Source organism: Coloeus monedula, assembly GCF_965178545.1.
Source record: "Coloeus monedula genome assembly, chromosome: 13".
NCBI classification, from domain to species: Eukaryota; Metazoa; Chordata; class Aves; order Passeriformes; family Corvidae; genus Coloeus; species Coloeus monedula.
Genome location: NC_138793.1, coordinates 1,962,381 through 1,989,016, shown reverse-complemented (window position 1 = coordinate 1,989,016; position 26,636 = coordinate 1,962,381). Strand labels below are relative to the sequence as shown.

The 26,636-nt window shown below is 43.1% G+C and overlaps 1 protein-coding gene across 1 annotated transcript in view; it reads left to right on the top strand.

Annotated features, from left to right (window-relative positions):
* Nucleotides 1-23,560, top strand: part of BEAN1 (brain expressed associated with NEDD4 1) — a gene marked incomplete at both ends in the record, with an annotated part of 49,982 nt that extends 26,422 nt beyond the window's left edge. Inside the window, 3 exons of the mRNA XM_082290104.1 lie at nucleotides 12,303-12,512; nucleotides 14,657-14,798; nucleotides 23,296-23,560. Coding sequence (XP_082146230.1) covers nucleotides 12,303-12,512; nucleotides 14,657-14,798; nucleotides 23,296-23,560 — 617 coding nt within the window. The remainder of the gene's footprint in view (nucleotides 1-12,302; nucleotides 12,513-14,656; nucleotides 14,799-23,295) is intronic.
* Between the last annotated feature and the right edge of the window lie 3,076 nt (nucleotides 23,561-26,636).

Below are 26,636 nucleotides of genomic sequence, written 5' to 3'. Positions count from 1 at the left end.
GAAAAAAATATTACTACTGAGATCAAAAACAATTTTCCAAAATTCCAAGAAAGATTAAAACTTTACTGAAAAAAATGCAACCATAACAAAAAGTTATGATTCAAATCTAGTTAAATAAGCTGGCAAATAATGATTAAAGATGTGTTCCTGACTCACAGATGCATGCATGGATGAGTAATTAATCTGGTCTCATACCATGATCATTCTGCACCTACACTGCCTGCCCCAGGACCAGCATTCCCCCAACTCATCTTGAGGACACCCTGCTCCTTTGGAACCCTTCCTCAGTGAAGTGGCTGCTGCTTTTTAATTTCATCTCTGGGAATAACTGAGACATGAGCAGATAACTGAGCCTGTGCACCAGATAATTTGACTGGACACTGTATTGATCCCTCCTGTAAGGACTCAGGAGCTGCTGGTGAGGAGGACTTGTTTTGGGAGAGAAGTAATATTGCAAAAGACATTGCAGGGAACCTGTGCTTCATCAGGGATATCCACCCCAAGGTCAGGGAAAGAATAAAAGAAGAAATCTTGTGCTAATTTAATCAGAGGAAACAGAACCATAATTCAGTCAGAAATCACCTTGACAAATGTTGTAAATTAATGCATTAGTTGCTGTTCATTACTTTTTTTCCCAGTCACAGTGGTTTTCTAGGGGTGATCTGTATATGGTTCTCATTGCAGAGCTTTTGGGCAATCAAACACTGATAAAGGGCAACATGGGGAATAAACATACACCTTGTTGGGCTATCTCCAACCTCTCTTCAGGCTCTTATCACCAAGGGACACAGGAGGGGAGCAGGAGCAGTGAGTTTCCTTTCTGAACCACAGAGCTCACTGACACCCTTGGCACTTCCTGAATCACCAAGGCTGCCCACACCTTCCCACGGCTGCAGGCTCAGGTATTGTCAGCTCATATTGTTGCAACCAGGCCACCTGTTTGTATCCTCAGCCCTGCCTTCCTTGGCCCAGCCAGAAAATCTGGTGGTTCAGGAAACTCTACAGCAGCTGCTACTCAGAAAAATCTGTGATCTCATTCCCAGAAGGCCTTAACAGGATAGTATTAACAAATGACACAGTAAATATGGATCCATCAATTATTGTAATAATCCAAGCAGCAGGATATTTCTTGTATAATGTGCTGTCAGCACAAGGGAGATCAGGGTGAAAGTCCCTGCACTAAGTGCTATTCAGAACAAATTGCAGAAGGTCAGCATGCACTGGCTGAACAGTCCAAAGCTGTAAATGTAGCCCCATAAAGCACAGTGATTACCCTTGTTAAAATTTCTAGCACATTTCTCCAATTAATACCAATGCAGGAGCCATCCAGAAGGCAGCAGGAGTTCAAACAGGATTTTATTGTTGCAGAGAGTTCATACCTTCCTTGATTAAGAATTGCAGTCTGTCCTTTATCTTCAGCAGCTAAAATAAGCTTAAAACAAACCAACCCCAACAAAGAGAAACCAAAACCATACACAAAGAAACAAAAAAGTGACCCAGAGAAGCCATCAAACCATAAACACCTAACTGCAAATCACATTCCCTTTCCAGCTTGCAGTGGAAGGCAGGAGCTCTCCCTTGCCCAGCTCAGGAACACACATCTCTAGTGCAGTTCAAAGACACCACCTCCACCCTCGACTGGGACCCCTCAAAAGAACCTCGTGATGCACAGGACAAGAATGAGGAGTTAAAGGAACTGTTTGATACATGCAGAGATTTGAAGCCTTTCCTATCCTCATGGTTTTCCTCAAGCTTCAGGACAGTGGGCACTTTGGATTTTTTAAAAAACATAAATAATTAAAACAATCAAAAAAGTATCCATGTCCCATTGCCATTCTAACCAGGCATTTTGCCAGTACCATTATATTTAGGATACGCTGTGAAGTTCATGGGTTTATAACTTTGGAGCAGGATGTGAAGAGCTACTTCTCAGAGGTAGCACAGATTTAAACATTGCTTTGAGGCAACAGGTAATCCTAAATTCACATCTTCTCCACAGCACATCCACGCTGACTGTCGGCTTTTTAATAATTAATATGAGGCTCATCTCAGCATTTTTACTCTTGCACTTTCCAGTTACGATACCCACCAGGAGTCCATGCTGGCATTAAAGCACAAGAGCTCTGAAGAGAAAGCAGCCACCTTTTCTACTCTGACTTTTGTTGCAGTCTCAGCAATCTGTCATTGCACTGCTCGTGCTTTCAGCAGCTGAGGTCCAAGGCTCCCACAGTGTCTCAGCATTTCTTGGCTCTCTAGTTCAGCCAACACTAACTCACTGGTGATCTGCTGGAGGCCTCGGATTTCAGCCATTCCCACCAGCCTCTGCTCAGGGGACCTCTGAGACCACTGGGCTAAAGTGAATTCCTGCCTTGGGATTGGATCATGGCTGTTGTTCTTGGAGCCACAGCTCCTTTGCACAGGCCCAGGTCCTTCCTGCTGTTCAAAGCCCTGGGATTCCACTGCTGTTGGACAGGATTTTCCCCAAATCTTTTCCTGCAAGGTCATTCTGGAGACAGTGTCCAGCACAGCACATATCCCACTGTGCATGGACTTGATAGTGCTCTGGTAACCCTGGAGCACCATTTTCCCCCTTTTATTCCTTTCAGTGCTCCATCACTTCCATGAACAAGCCTTTTTCAGAACAGCTCTTGCTTTTCTGCAGCTCACACACCTGTGTTTCTGCAGTGTCCTATAAAATAGGAGCTATTTTCATGCTGTCAGTTTCTTCACAAAAAAATTATTTGTCTACTAATGCAAAGAATAGAAAATTTCATCTTGTTTTTAATCTGAATGCCTCTTAATCTGATTGTTCATGGACCAGAAACTGAAGAGGTTCATTCATTCACACCAGAACCAAACAGCAGCATATCCAGCAACTGAATCCCCTATGAGAGGGAGAATACAATTTACAAATCTAAGTTTATAAATCCCTTTGAGATGGTGGTAAATTCTGCTGTGAACTCTTTAGATTGCCCTCATATTGAAGGACATTCTGATTCTCCTGTAATGCAAGATTGCCTTCAGGCAGGGAAGAAGAATGTTTAAGTAATTTGGGTAGAACTCCTCAACCGGCCACACCATGTGAGTGCTCTCAGCCTCATTAAGCACCTAACAAGGTAACCCTGACCTATAGCACACAATTAAAATGAATAATATAGGCAGGTGAGAGGAAACTGAAGGGGTTCCAGGGTTTTTTGTGATTTTTTAAAAAGTTGTTAATCCACAATGTAAAAACCCTTGCTGTTAGCAGGCATGTAGATTAAAATCCCTTTGCAGTCGTGTGTGATCAGGACAACCAGGGACAGAAATTATTTCCTTTTCTATTACAAAGCTGTTTCTTTCTCCATGTGTCTACCCATGGACTTGAAAGGGAATAGAAGAGGACATCATATCAGCCTACATACCAGTTTCTCTACCAAGAATCCCATAGCTTTGTTCAAAAATTCTCTTTTTTTTTTTTGCAGTGGGTAAATGGGAGCAATTTAACAGACACATTTCCACCACTGTGAATATTAATAGAAAGCAGCAATCAGTGACCTTTAACACAGAGTGAACTTCAAGAAGGTGGAAGCTGGATGGTATCCCTGGATACTTCCAGGCAGTATCCCTACAAGAGCTTTCATTTCGGCAGTTTTATTAGAACTACCCCTGCTGGGCACACTTATTTTCTGGGACTGAACCATTTTCTGGTCCCTTTTGTTCAAAAGGCCACAAAACCCAGCCGGCCTTAAACCCAGCCCATGTTCCAGGTCAAGGCATTGTCCAGGGTGCTCCGAGGGCATCACAGGGGTTCTCATCTATGTGCAGCACAAATTCATTACAAAGGGATTAATAAATCCTTTGGATTCAAAATTTAATCAACTTTCCCATAACATATAATTATTTAAATTGAGTATAATCTTCAGAACAGTGTACTCACAGAGAAAGCCCAAGTTCTTGCTCCAGCCTGACTCTGCATCCCTCAATTACTACTCTCTCTCAATCTCACTGGGTGGCAATGCAGAGCAGTGAACACTGCAACTCCTGTTCCTTTAGAAATATTCCCTTGTTTAAATCATCTTTGAAAATAATAAATAGCTTCCTTTTAAGAACAGGGAGGAATACCTACAGCCTAGACTGTCAACTGCCTGGAGAGGAAATGGTGCAGCAAGCACAGGTGATTCTCAGGGTATCTGTAAGCCTCAGTCCTTCTCAGTGTGTCTTCTGCCTGGAGACAGCTCAGAGCCCTTCTGACTCCCCAGCACACGTGGAGCTGCTGGAGATGATGCAGATATGGATGGTAACCCCATGCTGAAACAGGCCTCAAAGTGGGAACTGTTTTTTCTGTGTTAAGTACTCACATATCCACACTGCACTCTATATCGAGAGGTGAATGAATGTCCTTTCCTAAAGGACATGCTTGGTTTAGGGGGAGTTGTTTGGTTGGTTTTAAAGTCTTTCCTCTGCCACCTCAAATGAAAAGCAACCAACATTACGTTATTTAGAGAAGGAACCGTGTGGAACCTGTAAGAGGAGCTCTGTGTGCAAGGCAGCAGAATGTTCTGCTGCCCCAGGAGGAGCTCCAGTGCCCGTCAGCTTTCGCAGCCCTTCGGGGATGAGTCTCCTCTCCTCGGTCAGCCGGCCTCAGCCCTGCCGGCCGCAGGCAGGGCACAGTGCAGGATGTGCATCCAACACCCCTGGACGCTGCCCAGAGATCCAGGGAATGGCCTTTGGCCGTGTGGCCAGTCCTGCACTCCCAGTTACCCATCTTTTCGCCAAATGTGTCTTTTACAGTGAGCAGTAGGGATTTCCCCCCCAGGCTGCTGAATAGTAATGTTTCAGTGTTTAATTTCTACAGATCTTTCTGTGTCCTTGTACTTCAGCAGCTCCTTTAGCAACAAAAACCCCAGGTGATTGAAATTGTCTCCAGACTCAATATCTGACTTGCCATTATTGACATTCCTGCATCTGTCTAAGCAGAAGTCCTAGTTCTGTTCAGATGAAGTCTGAAGGAATTAAATCATTTTTTAACGGGATGAGAAAACCCCTTGATTTATGCAGGCAGATACTGCTGGAGCTTTCACAGATACAAATGATAATGTACTCGAGGCTTTGTGTACTCTGCAACACCATCACCATGATTCATGTGGGAGTACAGAACACCACTGCAAACCATTTTAATTATTTTTAAAAATTCATTTCACCTTGAAAGACAGGCCAAGATAGATCACATGGGATACCACCTCCTAAAGGAAGATCTGGGGATCCCAGCACTTGTTAACTGCTTTCTATCTCAGCACCCTGTTCCATACACAACTACCTGGATCAGTATTTCAGTCATCATTCTTTTCTAAGCAGTAAAAATCAGTTTGTTCCTCTATGTGCTTTTTCGGTAGATTACTCTCACTGAAGACTGGCAAGGAGGCTGGAAAAAGAAATGGGGTTAATTTTGATAAGAAAAACCCTAAATAAGAAGCAGCACAATGGCACAAGCACTGTAGAAGAAGCAGTAGGGGTGTGTATAGAAGGAGCACTAGGGGTGTGTATAGAAGGAGCACTAGGGGTGTGTGCACTATGGGATCTGGTTCCTGAAGCTCAGCTCAACCTCAAAATTTAGTTGCAGACGGATCTTCATTATAGAGTTTTGAATCCTGTGAGCAGGGTAAGGATTGCTAAAGATGATGACGAATAGAGACATTTGAACAGTTCAGTGCAACACCAGGAAAATACAAAACTCCATCATTTAAAAAGTATCATAAATGTGAGCCAGTTTAATAGCAATCAGAAGTGGATAACTGATTTAGAGATTCATTAATACATACAGTGTACAAATCAGGTGCTCACCAGTTGTGACTGTTCAAGCCAGCAAGAATTTCATCAGTCCTTCCCATTTCCTCTGTGGAGCTTGAGAGGAAAGTTTGCAAGGAAAGGAACCTCTCTGTGGAAGGTTTTGGATTTCTGGTTTGGGGCTGGTTTTTTGTTGCCCCAGTACAGATTGTGTTTCCTGCCTGGGCTCTGTGTTCCGTGAGCTGCCACCTCCCCTCTTTAGGTTACATTAAATACAGCTCAGACAGAGCTCAGTCTCCTAAAGACAAGACACGAGACATCTAGATCACAGTTCAAGCAGACTGATAAGGTAAAATATAAAATAATTTGCCCATTATATTTTTATGACCTTAAGAAATATTACTATAGTGCAACATTTTTTTCAAAGTTTTACATGAGAAAGTTGTGTGCCAAAAAAAGCAGAGTTTCTCACAATAAAAACCCCCAAAATTATAGGGTTTGCCCTATTCAAGTCACTACCAAGCTAGGTTGGATCTGAGCTTATGAAGGTAACTTAACTTTAATGGAAAAAAAGAGAATCCTCATCATACTCATTTCCAAACCCTAATACAGAGTTTCTGGGAAAAGTAATAGCTTTGGGTCCTGCTTCTAGTTCCAAGTTGTTTGAATATGAGAAAATAGGGGAAAAATATTCCTTGTCCATCAGCAAGTGGGCTGTTATACTTCCAGACTGATTTGTTTCCCTGCAGTGGTATTTATCATGTTGATAAAATGGACCATGGATCTGAAAATTGGAAGATTTTTCCTGTTAATTTGAAACAGCACCTATACAAGCTGCTGTGACATCAGCATAATACCCCAAAGCCACAGCAGCTGAAAAGATTTATTTCCTGAGCCCTTCTGCAGCCACATTCTCTTTGCTTCTGACATTCTCAATTTGCAGGCTGCTGGTGATCCAATCTTCCTCATTCTGGCTCTATAATAAGGATGTCAATGCAAGAAGAGAGAAAGTCATTATCTGGTAGGCAGCAGACATGATAAAAAGGCCGAGTTTGCTATCTCAGAGGAAAGGCCACCCTCTCTGCCTTGCATGAGCTGCTCAAGGTCATGGGCAGCTTTTGTACCTGGAAGGATGTCCCACGTTCCCTTTCAGCTGTGGACATCAGATAATACTGAACCATCCCTAGCACACAGTCTCAGGTCTGAATAAGGTTTTGATTTTTAACTATTAATCAGTGAAAATTTTTAATTCTGGTTAGAATGTATATATGCAGTAAAAAAGTTCAAAGAGACTTTGAGCTGCAGAGAGCTGCAGAGAAACTGAGTCCGAATTCACAGGTCCTGCCTGGTCAATGGCATTCATGCAGGTTTGGATTATGCTGAGGTATCTCCCACAGCAGCAATGAACAGGCAAGATTAGTTAACCATTTGTATAGGAAGATTTACCTCAAATTTAGAAATAATAATGAATATCATTTGTTTTGGGAACTGTTAAAATGTCACTGGTGCAGCAGCTGACAGCAAAAATTTATTTATTCATTGACTTTGTCAAAAAATTACTAAGTGTCAGTTCCAGAAGATAAGAAGATAAGAGGTAGAAGTTGGAAACACTCCCTGTAGAGTTATCATTGAACATCAGTTGTAGCTTAAGAGGCAGTTTAATTTCTGTGTGGAAATCAGAAAAGCCTAAAGAACAGGAGAACTCTGAGAGAACCAAACATGCTCCTGGGCCTCCTGGAACTGCAAATTCCTTTTCCCACACTATTTGTCTGGCTGGTGTAAAACTGCTTTATAGAGAGGGCATTTCCAAGACTGATCTGGTCATCCATTCATTTGCTCAACTCTTCTACAAGAGAATAAGAGAAACACAAAAGGACAAATAGCCTGCCCTGTTCTCAGCATCCTCATTGCTTCCTTTCAGTCCCATAGGCCAATGACACCCTGGCATTTATCAAGCCTAAGTGAAGTTTCAGCCTTCCTCAGGATCCAATGGAATAGCTTTGAACCCAATAGAGACATTTACTTTTAGATAATTTTAAGGTTCAGCTCCTTAAAATTAAGGGCCCTTGTGTTCAATGGCCTGAGTAACATCCCTCTCTCCTGGCTGCAGTGATGCTCCTGTCATCCGAACCCTCTTCCAGCTTGTTTTTGTGCTACACCTCCCTTACTCCTTTTCTGTGTGACAGAAACAAGCAGTGCAATTCCTGCTGATTTCCAGAGATTTATTCCCAGGGCAGCAACAAGGGCAGGATCTAGTTGGTCACCCTTGGCCAGACCAAACCATCTTCAAACAGGTACTCACAACAGCAGAAACAACAAAATCTTGGATCATTCCACTGATTCAGTGTATCCATGTGCTCCCAGCTCCTTCCTGACATCTGTCACTCACCTTCCCTGGATAAAGGGACTGTATAATCCAAGGGACTGAAAAAGTACAGATATCAGAAATGTGCTTTCAGTGTTTGAGATGCTGTGTTGCAATTCTATAAATACCAAAGGATTACAAAGGGTGCTATGCACCATCCTAAACTCACCTTCCCTCTACTCCATTCCAGTCCTGCACCCTGTGTTAATGCAGTGTATTTCAGGGTACTGGGAGGTGCTGGATCACCATCCCAAACAGTTTTACTAACCCAGGGGTACAAGGAACACTCCTGTTCTGCCCATGTGCTTCAGCTCTAGTTCAGCAAGTCAGCACCATGCCCACCCTGCCCTCAGGAAGGAGAATCCCAGGCTGGCAAGGATGCAGGGGTGGATCGTTCTAGACACAAAATGGTTCCAGAACAACACATCAGCATTTCTTCAGGAACTGGTCATGCACAGTTCAGCCTGGGAAACAAAACCAGTTCATGACTCATCCTCTCCACCAGTCATAACATGAATTATCATCTTTATTAAGATGACAGATTGGAAACCAGGGGAAGAGATTTGGTTATCTTAGCAGGATCCAGCTTTAAAATCATCTCAAAGCCCATCAATTACAGAGGCCATTGCAGCCTCACTAGAGCTGATGTGCCTTCAGGACAAAAGGAAACAAAACAAGACCCCACCACCACCACCACCAAACTCAACTGAGTACGGAGAGAAGAGACTTTCATTTGTGTGTAGGTGCTTCCCTTCTCTCTCAGCTGAGATACAAGCAGGTGAAAGGCACTGAGGAAGATGGAAGCCACTCCTAACAAAGGGCTGGATGTTGGGTGAACCAGGCTCCCAGGACATGTCTGCACATGAGGACATTTCACCCTGCCAGGACCTGACCCAGCTGAAACCTCCACATTACTTAAGGCCAAGTTAGAAAGGGATGTGCCCCTTCAAAGACAGGTAAACAGGAGTGAGACAGAACATTATGCACCAAAAAAGTCAGGCTGTTCTATACCTCCCTCAGTTACTTTCCAGTTGGTTCATTGAGATGCAGGAGCACTGAGTAAAATGATATCCTGTGATATTTAAGGGATTTTTCAAAATGCTAATTTATTGCCTTGCACTGAATGGACAGTCCAGGCAGTTTTCCACTGGTGCTGACACTAAAGTCAGTGTTCTGTCAGCCTGTGCCATTTGTGCTGATTCTTGTTACTTACACAGCTCCCATCATGGATAAAAGCCATGCTGTGTACATCCAACATAATTCATATTTAGAGGATTAGATATAAAATATTCATATTTCTGTCTGTATTGTTTACAATTTGCAGTTTCGTGGGAAAGGATACAATTTACCTCAAAATTTAGCACTCTGTTACTGGTGTTGTATTTATGGGCTTCACATAAATTTCCAGATACTTCTATTCTGAAGGAAAAACCATAGCATTTTTATATAGAGAAATGCATGGTTTATCAAAAGAAGATGGTTTTGGATAAGAGAAGAAAATTTATAATGTGTTTCTTTGCGAAAAGTAATATAAACATCTCTTTTCTTCCCCCACAAAATTCAAACCCAAAAAATTTATATCAACACTGCATCTCATTCTGCTGCTGTTTGTCACAGCAGTAAGTCAGTAGTGAAGTCTGGAGGTTCAGACTCACGGTGTCAAACTGAAAGTAGTGCCACAGGAGAAGTTTATCAAGTACATTTTCTGTTAGGGGACTCATTCATTCCTCCTAATAAAAGCAATATTGCACTATAACTTGTCTTTATGAGGGACTGGGTTCAATTAGATTAAAAGCATAAAAAACCCAGAAAGATTCATGCTGGTGAGAAACAATAGACAAAAAAACCAAGATTTGGGACAGCCAAGGAAGCCCTGAGAATGCATTAGATAAATGGGATGTCTTGAACTAAACCACACCACCTCGATACCAGTGCAGGAGAGTAGTTTCTGTATGGAGTCACTTGAAGCTGTTAAACTTCTGTAAAGCAAAATAGGTCCCAATATCAGTGCTCACACTGGGTGGCACCACAGGGATCTCCCAAATAGTCAGCATGGATATTCCAGCTGGCTTCCACACACAGCTGGAAAAAACATAAAGGATAAATATCCTTAGACAGGCCCTTCCTGTTTAGAGGAGCATTTTGAATTTGTCCCAAGTCTTAAAAGATCTGAAAGCACTCACTGCAGCCTGCTTCCTCCTCATTTGGCAGCAGTTTATCACCAACTCCATTTCCGTACTATTTGACATTAAATTGATGACCACAAGCCTGACAGTGCGTGGGGCAACCTCACACCCCAGGCTCATGTTCTCATCATGCTGACAACAAAGTTGATTCTTCTTTTACCTTTGCAAGCCAGCCGAAATGACAAATCAATTACCTGCCACTACTTCCAGTTCAGGTGTCAGTCCCCTGCAGCCAGAATTTAACCTGCCACTGCTGTGATACTTGCATCTCTCAAAGGCAGGATTTGCAAAAATCTGAAAAAACAAGGCTATGGAAAGCCAGGGAGGGTGTGTCAGACACATTAGCAACAGAGATAGCTGAAAGAATGTACCAATGAGAAACATGATCAGAATTTTGTAAGGTTTCAGGAAGTTGAGTTCTAGCACAAGGGCCTTACCCCCCAAACATATCCCATACCCAAAACTTTTCTGCACTGAGTATTAAGTAGGACACTTGTACATAACCTTTGATTTAATGCTACAGCATCAGTTTAATTCTCAGAAAATTCAGTCTTCTTTTTTGGCACGAGATACTTGCTTAAAGCTCAGCACATTTCTTGGCCGTCTGTCTTAAATGCTTATAAAGATACTCAGCCAACAGTCAAGTGCTTCCCGAAAATTAACAAAACTCCACTACTTGCTAATTCCCCTGGGTTTATGTATATGTTTCTAGTTGGTTGTCTCAATCTCAAGCATCAGCCAATGATAACATACACTGGCTTGAAGCCATCGTCTTCTTTTTAAACTTACTGTGACTGCAAAACACCAAGTGGTGTCTCCCAAAGGAAAAGAGCAGAGAGAACCTTGCTGAGAACTCTCTGATAACATCTATCCTTGTAAATAGCGCTGCACTTCCTAAAACACAGACTCACTTCACAGAATACTCAAAAGAGTCAATTTTGTTAGCCTTGATTTCAGCAGGAAATAAATTCTGTATTTGTTCAACTGGCATATAGCCACATATAAAAAGATATCCAGGCCAGATTCAACAGCCAGGGTAGGTATATGGCATCTCCAGCAATTTTTTTACATCAATAAAATTTTGGTTTACTGATCCTGACCAGCTAATGGGAGATTTTGTTTTAATTTGGGTGAGAGAGGGATTCTACCTGCTAAAATCCTGAATCCTTTTTCCCATAGCTTCTCCCATTTACCTCCCCTCCATTAGCAGTGTAATCCCCCATAAATACATCTCTGGGCAATTAATTCTCATGTATATTCATTTTTCATCAGTTGATTCTCTAAGGGAAAATTATTGTTTAACTTTAGATATTCTCTCTGCAGCTTGTCTCAAAGGGATGTTTGGCTTGGCAATATATTACTGGAGTTACTCTCCTTTAGGCAGATTTTTTATTGAACTCAAATAACACATTTATAGATTTTTTTTTTTTTTTTTTTTTACCAGGGTAAAGCAGTTGCAACCAAACAATCCCACTCTGGACGAGTCTCTTCCCACACTACAAATCAACTTCTTGGGATGCTGACTCTCCTCATGAACCAAAGCAAGCCCTGTGCCACAAAAGCAGCCTCCTGTGGTGCACTCTTGCCCAAAACCTTGGAGCCTTCTTACACCCCTAACGACAGGCAATTCCTCTCTTCCTCTTGGAGCTCACGCTTTTGAATTTCCGGTTTCCTCCTTGTGCACTTCAGTTTTTCAGCATCAGTCAATTCACGGTACAAAGAATCTCGGCAGGAAGGAGCCATCAAAATCATGGCTCATACACCACTGGCTCCAGCAGGATATTCCCAATAACAGGGAGGCGATTGCCAGTGTTCCCCCCGGAGTCAGTTCCTGACAGCCCCAGGAGTCGATGTAATAAATGGGTTTTCCGCAAGAGCAGGAATTGGTGCCGTGGGTGTGTCTGAGGCTCTCTCGGGGCTCTGGGAGCCCCTCGGTGCGGGCTCTGTGTGACAAGTGACGCGCTTCTCTCTCTCTCTCTGCTCAGCAGCTGCCTCGAACCACAGCAGCGCCTCCAGCGCCTTCCCCAGCCCCGCCGAGCCCGGCAGTGACACCAACCTGCTGGTGTCCCCGCTGCTGGTGGCAGGGGTGGTCATCGGGCTGGTGCTCTTCCTGTCCTGCGCCACCATCGTGGTGGGCAGCCTGCGCAAGGACGGGAGGTTCGGACACCCACACCTCGGCAGGGAGGCTGCGGATGGTAAGGCAGCACGGCAGCCAGGGAACGCCTGGCTTGGGGATCAGGCTGGGGCTAAGGGCAGCGAAAATCACCTGGCCACGTGCAAGGGATGAAAAGACAAAATTAAATCATGGGCTAAGTAAGTCCCAGGCAGCTTAGCAGTGTAATGGCATCTCTGTGCTGGGACTGGTAACGGGTAACACAACCCAGCCAGTGCTGACAGCAGTTCCTAAAATGCTTCTTTCCCTTTGGTATGGGATGAGATTCATCCTCTGTTGCATTTTCATATCCTCCTATAGCCTTGGTGCAGCCTTTGCTGTAATTTCTGTTTGTTGGAAAGGCAGAGCTGTTCCCATTTCAGCAGAGTGCACCAGCCTACAACAATCACTGGGCAAACGCTGTTTGTCTGAGTGCACACGTGAACATCGGCCTAGAAACAGAACAGCAGGGCACCCGAGTATCATTAAACCATCGTTAATGGTGCCATTGATGACACCAGCGTCATTACAACAGTCATCATCATTAGAGAGTCAAAAAGGTGCCAATTCCTACCTCCTATCCAAAAAAAAAAACCCCAAAAAACCCAAAGCAAAACAAAAAACCTTAAAGAGAATTTGGGAATATCAAGGAGTTAATTTTAGAGTCATGTTTTTGGCCCTTTTGGGATTCGCTGACAAGAAGCCACTTTGCCAAGGAAATGACACAAGATTATTTCTATTTTAGGAAACAAACAGTTACAAAAAGTTACTGTGTAAGTCTTCAGACAGTAAAAATTCAAATCATAAATAGTGGAGCATCAACAACCACATCCCCTGTGAGCAGGCTCCTCTACCTGCAGTTTGTTATGGGTGCTGTTCTGTGCATAGCATTGAGGGGGTTTTTCTTTATATAGAAAAGACAATAATAGTGAGCCACATAAAAATGCATTGGCTTAAATCCTGTATTCACTGAGGTAAATTAAGTATCAATTGAAGTCAACTGAACTTCATTTAGTTATTTGAATCAGGAATTTTTCTGTCTAAACTAAACAAATCTCCTTTTGTTTGTCCCCTTGGAGCAAGGAATAATTTTTTTTGGCTTTTCCAGAAATATTTATCCAGATAAGTGAATAACATCTATATTTTAGGAATAAAATTTAGAGTCCAAAAGAATTGAAATGCAAACTTCCATGGCAACCTACAGAGGGAAAATAAAAACAAAATCCAAAAACTAATGTCTACTATTACAGTGACACCAATTTTCCTAATTTTCAGCAGCTAAATTGAGGATTAAATAGTTAAACCCAAACTGGAGCTACTGTTTGACCCATGAACAGCAATATTTTGGTATGATAAAATATTGACTATTAAGCTTTAATCACTGCATTTAAATCTACTACTCTGGTAATTTCATCTCCTTGAAAAAGCCTGGAGCCAGACAAAACCAGAAAAGACAATTTTCAAACTGCTTGTTGGAAATAACAATGCTAGAGAAATGGAAAAAGAAATGCATATTTTGGGAGATATTCAAAAGAATAATCCTAAACTGAATCGTGCCCCACTACCCAAGTGAAAACGTTACATGGTAACACACACACACTAATTGTCCTCTGACACAGAAAACAGCACTAAACTCTTAATATTTGTGGAGCTGGGAAGCTCTTGCATGGAAGCATTAAGAAATCCCTGGAGCTGGCAGCAGGATGACTTTTATTTGCTATTTTCCAGCTTTTCCCATTCTTGTGTTTATTGAGAACAGCATTTGCTCAGCAATCAAACACCTGCCCCTCCTTTTAAACCCCTCCCAGAATGGACAAGCTTTCCGTGGATGCAACTCCTGGGAATTTCAGTAACCCCACAAACATCTGAAGCTGCACATGGTAGAACCCGCACTCCTTTTCAGCCTTTGAGGGACAAGAAATCTTTGGAACTTCCATCTACCTTGTAGGGCAGCACTAAAGGTACAGTCCCTGTGCCACAGCCTGAAACACCACAGTTCATCTACAGGTGGTGTTCATTTACTCTTAAAGAAATAATAATATCCTGTGAAACCTGGTTGTTCCAAAATATTCACAATGCCTCTGCCTCAGAAAGGGTTTGTTTTCTGATTTATGGCAGTGTGATAAAGAGTGACAGAGAATCCACCACGGGGGGGAAGCACAGCCAATATTAATTCCTGTTTTGCAGCTCCAGATGGCTTCTCTCATGGCGGCTCCTCTGCAGAGCTGAGATCCACCTGCACAGAGGAGTTTCCCCCAGCCTGTGATTTTGGTTCCTATCTGGATATACTTTCTCAGGTGAACATCATGTATCCTGATCCACCTCCATGGTAAGCATTTTCCTGAGATCCTCAGGGTTACAGTCCTTCACTGGCAAAGCCCACTAACCATAAAAAATTCAGCTCACACAAACTCTGAATACAGACAGACCCTTTAGCTTGAGTATAAGTTCAAGTTTTCCTTAGAAGAATGTATCTTTACTAAATAAAGATGTGGACAGGCAGTTCTCATTCAGTGATATTCACATTAAAATTTATCATAGTGATGACATACTAATGAAACACACCAGTAGAATTACTTACAATCGTCTTTCTTTGAAGGAAATACATTTACAAGTCAAAGTTTCGAAGTTAGAAGTACATACTTTTTCCAAGAACTTCCAAGTTACATTTATTACTGACCTTGAGAGCAGTCACATCAGAGGAAACAGAAAAAAATAGGTTCCAGAAATGGTACAGCAGCTCCTTCTAAATTTGTGTGCCCACATTCACAGGGTACAGGAACACAGTCATGAGCCACGGGAGCTGTGCTTTGAGCCATGGGCATCTCCTCCACGTGCCTCATGCACCTTGAGGGCCAGAAGTGAAGGAGTTCAGTTACTCCCTCCAGTGAGCCAACAGGAATCATTTTAAGCAGAACACCACTTCAAGCTTTCTGTAGGGCTGTGTCTTACAAACAGCAAACCATGGTTGAACAGCCGTGCCCCCCTTTCTTTTTCTTTTTTTCTTCCTTTTAAGCAGACTGTTTTGAGTTAAACCACTATAAGAGCATCCCTTTTCTGACTGAGATATAGAGCAACTCAGCACCATGAGCACACAAGACATGGATCTTTGCTTTGTTTATTCTATGCATATTCTACAAGCAGCCCATTATGCATTACCAAACTCATACTATATAACAAATGGGCTTTGAGAGATTGTGTAAATATTTTAGCAGAAAGCTCACATGTGAAAAATTATTCTGAGCCTGGCATCTAAATGTGTAGAACTTCATATAAACCCACTTAAGAACTGAGACTGGATTTTGGGCCCACACCCACGAGTCTTTACTAATAAAAGGCAGCCAGCTGACACCCAAGCAAGACTTTGAGTGGGCAGCTGTCCAGAATTCTCAGAACAAACTCACTCCTGTGAACAAACTCTGACAATATATTTCTTTAGCAGACAGATCATCAAAGATTATACCAAAGGTTGCTTCCATTTCCAGTTTAAAACAGGCACCAAGAAGATTTTTCCATCTCTATGGAGCTCTGTATGAAGGAGATACGAGTGACACAGGATAGCACAGGTTATCCATGTTTTCCAGTAAATTCTGTAACAAGCCTGGCAAAGGTTAATTATCTTGTGTCCTGCCTGTTCTCAGAATTATTCTGGGACACATAAAGGTGTCCAGCCGCTTCCTCCTCCAGATTCCCTGCTGGGCTGAGTGGGCTGTGTCCCTGAGGGCCCAGGATCCATTCTGCACACACTGGGAAACACTGCTCATCCCATTAATTACAGCCCTGCATCACAGCTCCAAAGTAAAGATTATTGTTAATGGTTTGGCTGTTTTCTCACTGCTACTGCAGTTAAATATTTTAGAAAAAGTAGCTTTGGCAAATCATCAAAATCTTAGTAAATTTTATATCTTAGCAACGCAACTTGGGGAACTTCAGGGAAAGCAGATGGCTGAAAGCAAAGCAACACGGAGACTTTCAAACTTGCTATTAATGCATTCTACAGACCATTGTAACTGTTCAGTGAGAGGCACAGTCGGAATTACTGCATTATGTAAAGCCTGAAAAATTCCTGTATATCTCCCTTTATACTCTCCTGCATGGCATAACACTGCAGTGTCTATCTTTAATTATCAGAGCATAGAGATTATTTTGGGTGATGGGTGCTAACAGCAGGATAGCTGACTGTCAGACATAGCCTGGAAGCAGAAACAAGACACGCCTGACCTTGTGCATTTAAAATATTAACTCCCTGGGATCAACCTCATTGCATAGGGTAATGTTTTGAAGAGTAGGTTTACTGAAACGTAGCACTACCCAAATGAATGTAATTCCTCCTCCTAATTCCTGGAGGGCAAGATGTAATTTAAAGCTAAACTAGCATGGCCAAAAGCTAATAATGCAGCTGTGGCATTAGCAGAACAGAAATGAAGAGCAGCAAGGAAAGCAACTGCACTGGCAAATAACTTTGAAAAATCTTTGAAGCAAGAGCATTCAGTGAGTGAAAAGCAGTGGGTGCTGCCAGGATAAATTCCTTTATCCACCTGGTGCTGGCAGAGCCCGCTGGCCACCAGCATTCCAGCACCCAGAGCAGGAGTGTGCAGCCCAGGGCTCTCACACACCATTCCTGCCACACCACACTTCCAGAAATGCTTTCAGTAGAAAGCACACCACCTGTATTTGGCCAAGGGGTGCTTAGTCTAGAATGGTCTAGTCAGAGTTTATAGCTGAGCTTTAAACAACAAAATGAGTGGAAAAGGGATTTAAGGGGAAGGCTGATGAAACAGAGTCCCCATGCCTGTGGCTGAGGGAGAGCTCCCTGTTCAGGCCTGCCCACTCCCACCTCTCCAGCTGGAAGTCCAGTAACACTATTTATATAAAACACTATTTATAGAAAAAATGTTATTGGTAAATTAATCTATGAAAAATGCCTTGGGATATTAATACTTCCTCTGATCTCTAAATCACAAGTTTCATTTGACACTCAATCTGATTATCACCACAGACACTTCCACAAACCACTTTCTTGCACTAGATTTTAGGTTAGATTTAGAGGGATGCCATGCATGGAATTTTGTCATTAGCCTGCCATAGTTGCAGGGTGGTTACAGAGAAGCCATTTGGTCAATTTGTTTTGACAGCCCAAAATATACAGTGCTGCTATCCATAAACATCCCTTTAGGACAGTTAATAGCTTTTTAATGAATCTCAGATCTGTGCTAGCATCTGTCACATTGATTTTACATGAGGTGTGGAAGAGAAATATAAAACCAAAATACAGGAGGTATGAGCCAAACAGTTTCAGGATATTAGGGGTTTGTATTTCAGAGCACATTTCTGATATGTACAGATACTTGCAGCAGTGCTGGAAGTTAATGTTTCGTAGTCTGTGTTACCACACATGGCAAAGCCTTTGTTTCTAAGAAACTTAGTCTGAGAAAGATGATCCAAGTGATCTCCTGACAATTCTAAACCACAGGATTCTAATCCCTCCAAATTAGCAAACTGAACACATTCAACCAGGACAAAATACAAGAACAATCTCCCTCCCACAGCTTACCTATCATCATGGTCAATATGACTTGCAAAGAAACACTGGAAAGCCTGTAAATCCAATATTTGCCATTTTGTTCAACATTCATTGTGCTGGTGCAAGTGAAATCACGCTGGTGACACTGTGGGGATAATACCTTTACAGATAGAAATCATGAGCTCATGTTCACTGTGCTGAGCTCTTCATAACCCACACTTCTAGTGAGCATTGCTAATTATCTTCTTACAAATATCTAGTAAGGAAGCTTTTTAAAAATAACTGAGCTCCCATGTTTGAAATGGATTGAATTACAGTACCAACCAAAGTCCAAGTAAGTTAAAAACTACTACATTTTCTTTAGGAGAATCAATACAATCCAAGCAATGTGGAGATTTCACTGCATGAAAGGAATTTTATCAACTTCTCACCTTGTGGCCAGGGAAAATGCATCTCATCCCACTGCATAAGTGCTTTTTCACTCCTTAGGAATTGGATATTAATGGTATGTCCAGAGCTTTAGGCAGCCAAGGTTACTGCCTTTTGCATCTGTGACTTGTGAGCATCCAACACAGAACATCCCTGAGGAATGACTGCTCAGGAGGATGCAGGGATTTAGCTTCAGGAATGGTTTTAATGGAAGCCACAAAAGTCCTCTCCACACTTCACACGGAATGCCCCCCCACAGGGCACACGATGATAAAAACCAAGAAGGCCCCTTTATCCCAGTATTCATATTAGAGCACATTGTGTGGCTGTTGGTTTAAGTGGGCTCACTCTTCCTCAGCTGCTCATCCTGCCTAATCTGCATAGGATCTGCTCTAGAAAAAATTGTCTTGTTTAGGCTCGACAAATCCCAATACTCTCAATGACCATGTTCAGCCTGCATTGTTTAAATGGGAAAATCAATTTAAAAATTACTTTAAAACGGCAAAGGGAAATGCTTGTGTCTTAAAGTCAGACACTAATTTCCCTTTAAATATATAAAAAACCACAACCTACTTAAGGGACTTTCTTTTCTAAGACAATCTTTTCCATCCCCCACTTCTGAGGATGCAAGTTAGCCAAACCAACTTCCTGGACTTTCTGTCTACAACAACAGTGCAGGTATTATAACAAAAAACAAGGCCCAAAACCAGGCAGACAGCTGCACATTTCATGGTCAGAAACCTCTTCCTTCTCATCGCTGCCTGCAAGACACTGAACCTCCAGATAACACAAGTTTTAAAAAGCAATGCATTAAAGTGGATTCACCACGAGTACTGCATTCAAGGATTTTTTCAGGGCTGGTATCCACAAGATGCAGTGTAATGAGTTCCTGTACTCCATTATTTATGTTGTGGTAACACAACACTTTCCAAAAGCATTTGCTTTCCTGTCTAAAAGGATTTTCCTGGGAGTGCTGTAGTGAACTTCAAGCCTGAGCTACTTTTTACATGTCCAATATCTTCACAGAAGTGAATCTGACAGGTAAAATACAACTATTGTTGTGGGTTTTGTAAATGATGAACAAGTATTTTTGTTTTTCCACTTCATGGTCCTGCATTTTGAGTTGCAAAACATATATATATGTAAATATATAGATAGATAAACATATAAATATATATATGTACACACACACACTACACATCTCTGTGTAGGTATCACTCCTTAGCAGATCCTGAGGTTGCAATGTGATGATTTCTGCCTGTGAGCTGCGGTCTCAGACCTTCCCCATCCTCCATCTCTGCCCTTTCCACTTCCCTGGTGTTCCTGGTACCCCCCTGACTAAACTGGGAGCTTCTCACTGAGGCAGCTAAACCAGGAGAAATCTGGCCCAGAAAAAACTCACACATAAAATACAAAATTAAAAAAAAAACCCCAAGCCTGCCACCCCCACCCCCAATCTTTTTGCCTATTTAGCTCCATATTGGGGATCAGGGTTTGGCTTTATTTTAAAATGACAGTAAGGCTTCAATCCAGCATCACTCACACCAACACTTGGTAATCAACTGCAAGAAATTACTGCTAATATTGCTATTATTGCTATTGCGATTTTTTATCATTTTTAATCCTTCAGATCTTTTGAGGAACGGTTTTCCAACCACCACCATACATGGACAGTGGATGCCTGTCCAACTGGATATTATTTCTTACAATACTTGCATAGATTCTCTAATAAAAAAGATCTTGTAAAGTCATAGAAGTTTACATATTAAGGTCTCCTTGAAGGAGAGACTGCAAAATAAAATTCATGCTTGTAGAGTTGATAAAACATTATTTATCCTACAGGAATACCTCTATAACAGCAGTCTGAAAGCACAACCAAAGTACTTAAGCTGTTAGAGGGGAAAAAATCACACCACAAAACAAACGAGCAAAGAAAAACAAAACTCACAAACAAACAAACAAAAAACCCAATAATACATTAAAAAACCCACAAAATGCTTGGAAAGTAAAGAAAAAATTCAAAGTTGAAGTCTCTTTTATGACCTTAATTCATCTCCATTTTATCCTCACCAGAGAGTGCTAGGAACCTTATCTGCAGAAACAGAGCAGGAGCTGTTTGCAATGTCAGCTCTACAAGCAAAGATCCCATGCATAGAAAAGAACACAGGAAATGAACATCAAGATCATAAACTGATAACGAAATACAAAAACTTATTAAAAAAAACCCCACAACTATTTGAATTATTTGTAATTCTCTCCATGGCCACAACAATATGTAGGTACAGCTGTGAAGCTGCCAGAAAGCTGTTTAATTGAAAGTCTGGCATGTGTTTTTTACTACCTTATTCAATTTTTAAAATGTGATCCGAATTACCAAAAATGAGGGGGAAGAACATTACTTGCTTTTGGAGAAAAAGAGATCATTATTTTTATCTGTCATATGTATGAAGGGAAAAAATGCCCTAACACAAATATACTGATATTTGGAACAAAACACTAAAATGCCAACTCTTTACTCCCATAATTTGCACCCATATGACTTGACCCTTAAAAGTCTCCTTCCCAAGGGATCATTTCCCTGTTTATTCCAGCCAGCAATTCAGTTCTACAAAGCTGAGCTGTGGTCCAAGAAAGACATTAAATTAAATCCAAGGCAGAGGAATGCAGATGATCAGGTAACAGCAGCAACAAACAGTTCACACTGTGCCCATTTCTCCTTTAGGTCAGTGGCAGGTTTCCCAGAATCAGGACACAGAGAAACATCTTCCCTTTGGTGTCTTTGCAAGAGGTTTCCAAATTTTCCACCTTGAAACTCACATTACCATGGGCTTTTCTGAATGGAAACTTTTCCCCTGTGCTATCAGACCCAGTAAATGCTCTCTGTTAGCCTGATTAAGTCAGTCAAAACCTGTGGAGAGATTTTAAATAAATTCCCTGGGCTTCGGGCCAGCAAAATGTAAATTAAGTAAAGATGCAGCTCATAGGAATCCTGCAAAGAGCGGTTGTTCCTTTACCCTCACTGAGCTCAAGGAGCGTTGAGGACATCAGGTCCTCAATGTCTGACTGAGGTCTAAAAACTTTTAAAAGGCTACCAGGTATGTTTGAAAGCTTCAGTGTGTTCAATAGAGGCTGGAGTGAAATCTTTTCCACATGCTGTAAAAAAAACCAATTCTACTTCCTAGAGGCTGGGACTTTTCTGAAGTACCTAGCAGCCCTATTCAGGGTTTTCAGAGCAGGCTTAGGTTCTTCAACACTATTTTCTGATGGGGAAATTGCAATTTTCTAGTCCGAATTTAAAGCCATTGTCCTGATGAATATAAAAGTAAGATGAAGTGGAGGTAAAAATAAAAACACCCATGGCTATTTGAGTTTAGTTATGTAGCACTATGATTTCACTTTCTTACCTCTCCCTTCCCCCAGAACCATTTCTGTCACCCAGACTGAGGTTTGGGAGCTTGGTTTAGCCTGGCAGTAACACAGGTACAGTGGCAGAGTGTGTGCCTGCAGTCTGCTGAGAAGACACATGCTAAATATCCCAGTTTTCAGGAAATATCCTAGATCTTAATTGCCCTGCAGTTAGCGTGGCTGAGGAAATAGGTTCTTAATTTGTCTGGCTCCAGCAGAAATGTTTTTCAGGTTAACTCAGTAGGCAAAATTTTTTTAACAGGAAATATTCCCTTCTTCAGGATTGGATTTAAAATGATCCTGGAATGGGTAAACAGCAGACACAAAGCAGGTCTAACATTTAAGATCATGATGTTATGACTCTTTATCACTCTTGCTTGTAGCCAGGAAAACAGGGTTTCCTTTGGTCCCCTGGAGCTGGGCTGGTTTGAAAGCAAAAGTAGGTCAGGTTCAGTGTGCAGGCAAACAGGTGCTGCCAGGACAGCCAGGGAACCACCCAGGGAGCAGGGCAGGATCACCAACTGTGCCCAGCCCTCATGGGGCCACAGTGCTCTCCCTGCAGAGCCTTGGGCTCCAGGGCTGGCAGTGCCAATGCATGGAGCCTGCTCGTGTCCACTCCCTCTGTTCCCATCCCCTTCCTGCAACACACATCTTGAGCACCCCAGCACAGCCTCACGGGTCTGTCCAGGCTCATCAGGTACCCCTCAGTGCCCTCCCCGGGCTGTGCAGCCCAAGCTCCACCTAAGGAGCCTGTATGCATTGCCAGTGGGACATGGAGTGCAGAGAACAGAGCAGAGGGAGGAGGGAACACTCTCCCTGGGACCAGCCTGGTGGCACAGACAGAGCTACAAAGCCTCGGTACACCTGAGCTGGCTCCTCATGGAAACCCCACCAATCCACCTGCCTCGCAGTGCTGCTCTTTGGGAGAAATGTGATGGGCACTGTGCCCAGTCCCAGAGTGACCAGCATGAGTCTGTCCAGATTATCCAGCACAACTCTGCAGCTCAACAAGGAATCCTGCTGCCCCTGGCAGCACGCACCTTCCACCCAGGCAGCCCACCCAGGCGGTGCTGGCTGAGCTCCAGAGACCTGGAGCCAGGACAGCACGCAGTGATATCTGCTAGAGACTCCATCAAGAGCTCTCCATACCTAATTTCACAACTGAAACAGCAACACCACTTCCTTTTCCCCCAGATTTTTCTAACCTGGCTCTTAAGGCAGCTGAGAGCAGGAATGAGCCTTGGCTGCACTGCACTTATGGTGACTGTGCCCCTCTGGGATTATCTCTGGGTGGTTTCAAGTGTTATATTCTTGAGTGTCTCACATGGCAGGGTCAGCAAGGATATGGGCTGAGGACCAAAACACCAGACACTCCTTTTCTTCTCACTTTACCTGCCTCTGTTATGCTGAAATAATGTACCATGGGATTTTTCCCAGGAATCTAATGAATATTTCTTTTTTCTTTCAGCTACGACGAATGTGTGGGGCCAGGAGCAACACAAATATATATTCCCACAGAAGATCCCCCCCCATATTCCCTGATGGACCCTTGCCAAAGAAATGAAATATCTATAAATATCTATATCAGCCAGGAAGAGGAAGCAGCATCTGGGACTACAGGATGGGCTACAAATTATGCAGTGAGGCTGCAGGACTTGCAGCAGCCCAGCTCAGCCATCTCGGTCATCTCCCAGTGCGGAGGCTGCTCCCCTGCCCGGGACAGCGGCGTGTGAGCACAGCAGCCCCGGCACACCTGCTCCAGCAGAAATACGGAACATTCTCCCACTGGCCATCAGACCCCAAATCATGGGAATGAAAGTGGCTCTTTCCTTCAATTCTTCTGAAGAACTCAGACCAATGGAAGAATAAAACCCTCTGAAGTTTTACCAATTTTATATCTTTAAACAGGGATACAATGGGATTTTTTTACAGTGAATTTTGCAAGTTTACCTAAACTTCCCTGTTTGTGCTTCAAGGTGTTCCATGGCATCACACAGCATAAAAGAGCAGCAGAGACAAGCAGTGCATCTGATCTTTTTGAAGCATTGCAAAACCCATTGAAATCAGCCACTCATAATGAAGATCAGTGTTATCCAGTCATGCCTACTTGTTGATTTTATGATACTTTGCATGTTTTAGAGCAGAAGGAAAAAGAAGAGCATTTTGTTGTCATTGTAGGTGCCACTAGTACATCTCATTCAGTGTCTTGACAACAAAGCATTTTTAAATAATTATTTGTCTAACTATGTGTTTCAGTAGGCAAAGCACTGCCTAAAAAAAGATTATTATCAGTATCATGTAGAAGCAAAAGAAAAAAGAATAATATTTTAATATTCACATTATTCCTTTGGTACCAGGCTTTCCAGGCCATTGCAAAGCCTGCTGCAAGTCTCCCTCAAGAGGAACCACCCACGAGTGGTGAAGAGAGGGCAGTGGGTCCCCAAACTCCAGCTGGCTTTACCAGCAGGAGCTGCAGCACAGCTGTGCAGGCTGGAGCTGCATGTCGTTCATGGGCCTTGCTGTAGCCAAGGGAAGGGCACAGGAGTACCAGGGGATGCTTCAAGCCAGTTCCCACACACAGCTGCATTTGCAGGCATAAACCAGTCCCTCCTTCCATAAGGAGCCTGTGTGTTACAGTGTGACCACAGTGACCTCTGGGAACTACCTGAGTGTGATGCAAACAAGAGATGCTGGGCTAGGCACAGTAACAGAACCTCAGCTCTGAACCCCGGAGCATGCCCAGCTTTGAGAGATGGAAGAGGAAAAGGAGCCCAACGAGTGAGCCCAGGACACTCGGATGGGAGTCTGTGGGTTCCCAGCTGGTGTGCCAGGGCAGTGGGTGCAGGGGCTGGGCATTCAGCACAGGCACAGCAGGGTCAGGGCACAGCAGCACTTTGTCCCCAGGGATGGCTGGGGCTGCACTCACTGCTCCCACTGAGCCTCCCCTGCCCCAGCCCAGCCAAAGGGGACCGAGTGTGGCACAGAAGGGCTCCCAGAACGGGCACTGGCTCTGGGGTGGGCAGGGCAGCAGGGACCCAGACACACATGGGCACCCCTTGCTCCTTCTCCCCTCCCAGGAGCCACTGGCCAAGCCCCAGGCACCTGCTGGGCACAGCTCCCAGGGCTGGATACACGTTTAAAAGACAGCACATCCCCTGAGGCTGGGCCTGTTCACCCTGAGCTGGGGAAGATCCAGGTGTGGGACAGGAAGATCTGCTTCCCCCACTTCCTTTTTATGGCCCAGCAAAAAAAAAAAGTTGCAAGATTCAGGCTAGAGGCCAGCCCTGAAATCCAGCAGTAGGCAGCCAAGGAGGTTTCATCTATTGCCTTGAACAAAACCAAGTTTGGATCCTACTGTTCACTTCTACCTGGAAAGTTCCATTCCTCATCTGAAATAGTCCCATTCCTCATCTGAAATCTTCTGTGTGTCTGGCTGAGGACACACAACCCACAGGAGAGCAAGGAGAGCTCAGCCCTGAGCTTTCCTTGGGACAGTACTCTTGGAAAACTTCTTTGCTGTCTTGTTTTGAAGCATGTTGCTGCAAGAAAGTCGAGCTCTTAGTTTGCACTCTACATTTTTAAGTCGTTTTTAAGTTCTGTGTCTAATGGAAAACCCCTGGGTAAGTCTGGGTGCTAGCAGGAAGCAGAAGCGACTGTCAGCACATCAACACGCAGGGATGGAGCTCCAGCCAGTCCTTGGGGCATTCCCAAAGCCTGGGCTCCCTCTGGGACCAGGGACAGGAGCCAAGGAGCTGTGTCAGGGCACCAGAGTTACCACAGGCTCATCTCCAGGAAATCTCTTAGAAGCATTTTCACTAAAATACAGAAGAAAAAGTTTTTTACACTGAGAAAATGTCATTTTCTATCCCCACTAAAGGACATGTAAAGCTGGGTATAGTAAATATATAATGGTGTTTAAAAGGAAGCATCATGCAAATTATTAAAATTGCACTTGGATTTTCTGTAAATACTGAATAATTTTCAACTGTAATCATCATTCAACACTCCAAAGATTGACACAATTATAATTAATACTTAGATGGGAAGTAATTACATGGTTCTTACTGCTATATAAATTGTACCATTACTGAGTCATATGCACATGATGAGATATAAGGTAAGCATGCATTTTTTGCTAAGTAGATGACAGTAAATATGTATTTTGCTAAAATGAAAGAATTCTTTTGCAGTTCAGCAAGATTTTCAATATTCTCAGTATACTATACCCAAAAGAACAAAAATTCACTATTTAGCGTTGCAAAACTGCTGGCAGGCATTGCTGGAAGGTAGGCTCTATTTCACACTTGTGTTTTTAACAGAGAAACTGCTCCTCTCCATAAAGGATTAGTTTAAACAGTTTTGTGTGTGCAAAGTACCCTGCAATAAGAGAAACAAAACTCTCCAGCACCTATGAGGGGCCAGAGATGCAAAGCAGCAGAGAAATGCCCCAGTCGGATTTGTTGGCAGGAGAATCAGTAGAAAGTACAGGGGTGCCTTGTGCAGAATCGGATTTGCTTTCATGGCTGCACCTGCCTGCAGCTCCTGCAGACCTGCCTGGAACAGGGAAAGGCACCAGGACCGGCTTCCTTCAGGCTGCTGCTGAAGGGGGAGCTGCAGGGGAAATCTAATGAACCCAAATCAGAAGGGAAATGTGATTTTTTTTTTCTGGAAAGTGAGGCTCTTCCAAGTAACGTGACCAAGCCAAAGGGTTTTCTGAAGACAGGCACAGAGGGCTTTTCACATGTGGCAGACAAGTCCCTGCTCCGTTACCAATGCTCAGTTTCTGTGCACGGTGGGAAACCCTTTCGA